The 7,893-nt window shown below is 38.8% G+C and overlaps 1 protein-coding gene across 2 annotated transcripts in view; it reads left to right on the forward strand.

Annotated features, from left to right (window-relative positions):
• Positions 1-4,741: 4,741 nt before the first annotated feature.
• Positions 4,742-7,893, forward strand: part of fam131c (family with sequence similarity 131 member C) — an 11,525-nt gene continuing 8,373 nt past the window's right edge. The window contains exons 1-2 of one of the 2 annotated variants that reach the window (XM_034876600.1): positions 4,742-5,044; positions 6,689-6,747. In XM_034876600.1, the coding sequence (XP_034732491.1) occupies positions 5,014-5,044; positions 6,689-6,747 (90 nt within the window). In that variant the 5' untranslated portion in view covers positions 4,742-5,013. The remainder of the gene's footprint in view (positions 5,045-6,688; positions 6,748-7,893) is intronic. The other variant, XM_034876599.1, reaches the window with a different exon arrangement.

Raw genomic sequence — 7,893 nt, forward strand, 5'->3', positions numbered from 1 at the left:
AGAGCTAATATTATGGTTTCATGTGCCTAACACAGAGGGAGTTCTGGCAGAGCGAGGCCCTAACACACAATACTTACTTTGGATTACTTACAGTTGTGCTCATAAGTTTACATGTCCATGCTTAAGTTGACTAAATAGAAATAGAAAGAGAAATAGAAAAAATCACGTTTTGGAAATGTATCTTAATGCCTAAATTCAAAAATTAGGATTTTACCTCAAATTTCAATTAAGGTTAAAATAAATTTCCAATACTTGATTTTTTTATTCCTCTTTTTAGTTAACTAGAGCATGGGCATGTAAACTTATGAGCACCACTGTACTTATTGAGACAAATGGAATTGGGACTTCCAGTCACCTTCACATGTGCAAGCAGGCCACAGAATGTCCCTCACACGTTCTCAGAAAATCTCATTTGGTTAGTCATGTAGTTGTTTGGGCAAGGTGTTTCCCAGCATTCTTCATGTTGTGTTTGGCCTGACTCTGCAAAGAAGTGCAAAAGTGAAACCCAGCAAGGAACGAGGAGCTCCATACAGGTTTTCTCTGCTTACTCGTGAACGACATGTAGAATACATCAACAAAGAAAAATACATCTAATCCTGTTGGTTGAAGATAAGATCGTGACAAGCAGATTAAGGTCCAAACAGGGCTCCAGCTAAACCTTTTAACTCACATAATGTGAGCTCTATTTACCAACACTGGGACCTCAGAGGTTAGACAATTTGGATCTAAGAAAGTGAACAAGGAATTGAGGGATTGATGTAAAAGTGACTTGAATTTGAAAGGCTGAATTTGAGGTTTTAGCCGCAGACGCTGCACAGAGGTACTGAGCAGATGGATAAACTGTTTTCCATCCATTTGCTGCCCTCTACTCCCTACTCTACTGCTGCTCTGTACTTAATGCACAGCCATAAGAGTGGTATTGATGTTCTATTCTGTAAATCTTTCTCAGAAAGAAAGCCAATAAGTGCATTTCGCTAAAAGTTGAAAAATTTCTTTAAACAAGTTACTGTGAAAACGCTTTGCATTTGTGTGCTTTTTCTTGTGTTTCAGCATTGAGAATTTTTCTCCATTTGGGAAGCACATTTAAATTTACCTAGAAAATATCAAGAGAAATGTACCAGGTTGTTAAAAATATGTAACAGAAATGGACTGTATAAGGAACACAATTTAATTAAATGACATGAACTGGAAACTAAAAGAACTCTGTACAATGTATCCTCACAAAGTACCAAGAAGTAATTGTAACAAGTAACTAATCTAAACGTTTCATCAATGAATCACCAGACAATTGATTCATTGTGCATCATCACTTTTTACAAAATAACTTTATTCTCAGCATTAGGGCGTAGAAAACAAAACGCAACTCATTTCATATGTCAATCAAAAATATTCTTTTCTTTGTGGACTGACGGTCTTTTTAGATCAATTATAACAAATCTCAGTTCCATAATTATATCTTATCATCCCAAATGTATACGTAGTTTTGGTTGTAGTCCATATATCACCATTGCTCTTTAGTCTGAGCAAACACAAGAATAAATGTTGCGCTTTACACCAAACCCATAGTTAAAGAACAATGTGCACACAGCCAATCATGTGTTTATCCCACATAAATGGCTTCCTTGTCAGTCGGCTTTTTTCCACATCAAGTGACAAATTACATAATATATCTTCCAGCAATCCTCAAATATATGAAAAGCTTGACTTTTTAGAACTGACTTAAATTTTAACATCAGAATTTGACAATTTGAATTTGAGCAACTTCAGTATGAGAACAGTAAATACATTCTGCTTTCATTTAATTTATTGTAATATTTGAATGACAATATAAAAACTGTTTTTTTCTGTCATCCCGAGGTGACCATTTTGGATATAAATCATAGTAGCAGCAATCAAAAAATTTGAAACTCTCTGATCTCAGCTTCCCATTTTATATCCATTACTTCTTCAGTTTGCCAAACAAGCCTTCATCTTAGCCTCATCAGGACTGATTTTGTTGTTGCATGTGATCCTACAACCTCAAGTATAGCTATTGCAGCCAAACCATGTTGAGCTGTCGTATAAATCTTTTGGATTTTTCTCAGCTTCTGCTGACCAACAGTGGAGGGTTGAACTGGGCAGCTCCAAGTGTGAAATATGGAGCTGTGTGAATGTGAAGCAGGGTGGGTCTATAAAAAGCATGGTGGTCTGTCAGCCTGGCCTTGTGAACAGTTTAAAACACACCTACACATTTGTTTGCCAACATATTTGACTTACATCAGAGTGGGAAATTCCCACATTGACAAAATTAAGTTTCCCCAGAAACTGGATCATTTGCAATTAGAGAATCAAAGTACTATTTCATCATAGTTTGACAGCATAAACTGAAAACTGTTTAATGTATGATATGTGCACAAATGATACAATTTGAGACTCCTCCAGCATCCAACTTTTTCTTTGCCTCAAGGGACCACAGAAATGAGTGTTGCTGAATGGCTGTGGCTTCCCAGTGAGGAGCATTGCTGTATATGTGTGTTTGTGGACAGTAAACATTCCTTCTGCTCCCTTTGCTCTCTTCAGCTATATTGGGCCAAAACTTACATTCACATCTAGTGAAATTCAAGATCCATTTAGTCCAATGGAAGACCTAAACAAACCAGAGATTCAGCCACACATGAGGGTAACTAAGAAAGCCAGTTTTATAGGCAGTAGATCTTCAGAGCTGCATGCATGGACGCACATCAGCACAACAGCTGTGATTTCTGCAACATGCATACAATTCTGCAAGGTGAGAGGCAGCAACTAACCATTAGGGAAAACTTTCTACTGCTGGATTGAATTATTAATGGAACACTTATTTCTGCACCCTCCTGCTTTGTGCCTTGTTTGGTTTAACAATACCTTTACAAGGATCAGTGCTCAGGTCACTGCTCCCCAAGATATATTGCATAAGATGTAATAATAGAACTGCTGTACTTTTGCTTTTTCACCACAAGAGGTCAGACTGCTCCTTACCAGCCCTCTACTCTGTGTGATGAGGAGTACATCTTTGTGGGGGGGTTCAGAAAACTACAGTAATAGAGTTTGTTACAAGTGCAGCTTTTCTATACATTTCTTAACCCTCGTGTTTCCCACCATTAACTTGTTATCCTTCTGGGTCAAAATTGAACTTTACATTTTTCAAAGCCTTTTTAATTTATCAGTGAACCCAATTTATATGACATAAAAAAATTCAAGGAATTCCTTGAAATCCCATGTATATAAATTTTGGCGGCCCTTGCTGTATTCCAGGCTAATACAATTTGAAGCTCAGACATATCAGTGAACAAAATCCCCTCATGCAGGTTTCCTTGTGACAAGAGTAAAACAAATAGAGGAATCTGTATAACCTGTATTGTTGTCATAGAAATAATATGTACATGATGGTTCTTTTGCTCTTCTTCTGATCCGTTTGAAAATAGTTGTGAGTACCTAATTTAAGGCTCGGTCCACATTTAGTGCTACACCTTTTGTTGTTTCATTTTCAACCATCCCCTACCTGTGGAGGACATTTTTGTGGATATAGTGAGGAGAAGTTCTGACATCATTGCAAGAGAAAGCACATATTCATATATCCCAAGGGCAAAGAAAAGGAAAAGAGGTTATTTCAAAGGGAAAGTAAACGTTTATCAACACACAGCTCTTTCTTATTGAGATGTCTTTGAAAGCTGATGTCGGCGTCAGATGTCGGTGTTTTGCTAACGTTATCAGCACCATCCTCCCCTGCCCATCAAATTATGTTTCTTTGCCTCCTTTTTTCTGGTTAATTAGTTTTAGAATAGCTTCTAAAACATGGAGTGGCTTGGTTGACATGGTAACGGGTTTTTCCCCATAATGGAGGCAGGGGCACTGTTGCTGCGGGTGACATCAGCAAAGCCCTGCTTAGAGTATATCAGCACTGGGCTGTGTGTGATTGTTTTATGGTGTGTGTGCGTGTGTGTGTGTGTGTGTGTGTGTGTGTGTGTGGGTGTGTGTGTGTGTGTGTGTGTGTGTGTGTGGGTGTATGGGGGGTGCATGCTGTGTATAAAGGCGTGAATGGGTGTTATTGAGTCTTTTTTCTGAATTTTGAATTTTATTCAGTGAATCCTAGAAATTCAAGATTCAGCTCACAGTCTATGGAGCAGAAAAGTTATGATAATATATTATAACACAGACTAAAATCTATTTGATAAGCAACATGCATTTAAAAAACAAACTACCTGACATATTTTGCTTGTTCATCTAATTCATCCAGGACAGCCCATTGTGACATATGAAAACATCTTATGAAACCTAAAAAAAATAGAAATACATACATGCATATAAGGCTACTGTATGTACAGTCTATATGTTGATTCTGGACTTAAAACACTTTACATCCCTCCCCTTGACCCCAATTATCTCATGTACACCCTGTCAAATTATACTACTTTTATATTGAACAATGGCTTATTTTCGTTGGTGATACAAAGCCCTATAAAGATACTTGATATTGCCAAGTAATACACCGTACATTATTAACAACAAGTCAACATTAATGTGAACTGTAAAGTAAGGTCAGATTAGAATGCAATTAAAATGTCCAAGATATAGCTCCGTCATCAAGCCCTAAATTCAAAGTGAGATACAGTGGATTGAGACAAATAATAAAGTGGGAGGGGAATAGAAGACAAAATAGAGGGGAGGAGATAAAAAATCGTCAGCAAACAGACATTCATGCTTTCTCCCCGATTTTCTCTCTCTCCCTATCCCCCCTCCCCACACTTTGTCAGAGGCACTCTCTCACCTCTCTCCTGGTGTAAAGAGAAGTCAGACAATGCATCAGCCTGCAGTTCATCTGGCATCCTCTTCTACTTTCCTCCTGCCTCAGCTCCCCTCTTCTCTCTGCTACACTGCTGACTGATACCTCTGATATCTCTTTTTTCCATTACCCTTTCCTTTTCTACCTCCGTTTCACCCACACCTCATCCTCAAGCCACCATGGTGAACAGATAACCGCCCAGCCGTCCTGACACCATGGGTGCCTGCCTCTGCAAAAGTCACAAAGGTCAGTGTCCGGAGTCCACCTGTTTGCGTCCAGGTCTGTGTGTCTGTGTGTGTTTGTCTGTGTCAGGAAGTGTTGACAGCAGCCAACAAACATTTGAGGGATGTTTTAGAAAGTTAGATCAAGCTTTTCAGAGAGAGTTCTGCATGTGAGAATCTAGAAAATAACAGTAAAGGAAAGTAACAGGATCCTTGAGGTGTCAACAACCACCCTTTTTAGCATGGCAGAAGTGTTTCTATTTGTATTCATCATAGAAAAGATGAAACTGATGCAGATTATGCCATGAAAACATTAATTCGAAAAACTTCTTTTCATCTGCTATCCAAGCTACACTGGATCTTGACTGAATCCAGGGAGATTGCTTTAGGAATGAGACTTGAGGTGCAGGAGGTTGATGATAGGGATTGTGAGGATCAGCAAACAATGTGACTTGAGTTGCAATTTTCTCTCTCCTAATTCATTTTATTTTATTTCCAAGCAGGGACAGAGAGAAAGTATGTGGTGTTTGTTGATAAAGTAATGATGCTTCATCTGGCAGAGGGCCTTTTTTAGGAAGAACACAAGCACTAATTTGTTCTAGCAAAAGATCTAAAAAAGGTGACATCAGTGTACCACCAGAACAATCTCAATGTTATTTTGTTAGTATATGACATTTAACATCATGTCACACACTCACACATTATTTTCAGCCTGAATTTGTGATGCAGTGTGACAGTATTTTGTGAGACAGTCTGCTTTTGTTCAGGAAAGGTCCCTTTTAACAATGTGGAGGGTGATGAGAGCAGCGCTTTCAAGCTGGGAAGAAAGAGGGAAGGCAGCTGTGAGGCTACAGACACACAGCTTAGAGAACAACAGGCGTGTATCCGTGTCCTGTGTGTGTGTGTGTGTGTGTGTGTGTGTGTGTGTGTGTGTGTGTGTGTGTGTGTGTGTGTGTGTGTGTGTGTGTGTGTGTGTGTGCTTGTGTGTGTGATGTGAGTCAGGATGAGATTTAACTCCACAAAGACAGTGGATTGGTTCTGGGGTCTTGATGGTTTTCGTGACCTGCTAATATCACTTTATGAGGCCAGGGACCAGATACAGCCCTGTGCACCAGTGTATATGTGTGTGTCTGTGTGTGTGTGTGTGTGTGTGTGTGTCTGTTCTGGCGATCGTGACTTAAGTAAATGGAAGAGGATCACTCGCCTCATGTTGCTGTTGCGTTTCCATAGCGACAGCCAATTGTCTTGATGACACCTCCCAGGGGAAACCCCAGGCATGAGTTTCTATTTCTGCTGCAAATGTGTGTGTGTGTGTGTGAGTCCGCTGACCTTTTCAATGATGATAATTCTCCATCGCTCTGAACTCTGCTTAATTTCCTCTCATCATTCATATTATACTCATCACCAGCAATTTAAAAGCAAATAGGCATAGTATGGGCCGGTGTGTGTGCAGAGAGGCTCCAGTTAAATGAATGGATGAGGATTCAACACTCACTCTCTCTCTCTCTCTATCTCTCATCCATAATGAGCCTCACTTGACCCCTGGCCGTTACACATCAATGAATACAAACACACACTCACACACACACACACACACACAAACACACACACACACACACACACATAGAGCATGAATCCAGCACCAGTATTTGTGTGTGATTCCCAACAGAGCTCCACCTTCCCATGACAGCGGACCAGATAGAGGAGGGTCAGACATCCTCTGCCAAGGTAAGTAGAAGCAGTGACATTTACCTTATGGGTTTTGGACTTATAATTGGCCTTTTCTTGTGTCTACCTCTCATGTTATAGCAACACGTATTGGCTTTGTTTCTATCAAGAAAAAAAGTCCCTATAAAAACTGTTGACGTTGTGTTCTTCGAATAATCCAGAGGCTACTTTTAAATGGAAAGAAAGCAATGGAAAGAAATCTATTTACTTAAATCTTATTGGGGTAAGAGAAGAAATCTCAGAGATAGAGATCTTACACTCTGGGCAAGTAAATCCACTTCTAATTTCTAATACCATTAGAGATAAAAAAACTGTTTTTCTATGATATGGGTAAGCCGACCCTTTCAATGTTTAGCAGTACAGTTTTGCTGATTGAATAAATTCAGAGTGAAATTAGCAGAATCTTTAATGTTTACACCTGCTTCCATCCTTCATTCTTTTAATACATAGAGAACAGTTCGTATTAATCCTATAATGTAGCTAATCATTTGCTTATATGTTTATTGCATAGTGAGATAGCTGTTCAGCTGCATTTTATGATTGATATCTCTTAAATATGAACACCTGCTATTAAAATTAATTTCACCAGCATTTTACAAATTCTTTAATATTAAAAAAGCATTTAGTCTTGGTATTTTAGGTTGAAACTGTGTATTCACAAAAAGAGTTATTGTTTTGTATTCTACAGTTTTATTTAGCTAACTGTAGCTAGTGTTGCCAGTTAGCTGGACAGTTATTGGCGGAAGACACTTAAAGGAGAGTGTAGAATTTAGGGGGATCTATTGGCAAAAAAATGGTATGCAATTTTCATAACTGTTTTTATTAGTTGATAATCACCTAAAACTAAAAATTAGAAAAAGAAAAACATGCTTTGGTTTATTGGCATTTCTTTCAACCAATCACAATTGTCTTGGGCGGCACTAAGCGCCAGACAGAGCCACGGTATTGCTGCAAAATAGCTTCGGAAAGGAACTTGTTTTGGTGGAACATGTGTAAGTTCATAAGTTGTTTGAGTCGTGCAACAGAGAACTCAGATTGGATAGATAGTCTAGCTAGTTGTCTGGATTTTGTTGTGGTTTGGGGTTTTTGGTTGGGTTCATTTTCCCTTTTTTTTTCATTGGCCTCCTTGTGTTTTTGTCTGTTTTC

This window comes from Etheostoma cragini, chromosome 7 (assembly GCF_013103735.1).
Source record: "Etheostoma cragini isolate CJK2018 chromosome 7, CSU_Ecrag_1.0, whole genome shotgun sequence".
NCBI classification, from domain to species: Eukaryota; Metazoa; Chordata; class Actinopteri; order Perciformes; family Percidae; genus Etheostoma; species Etheostoma cragini.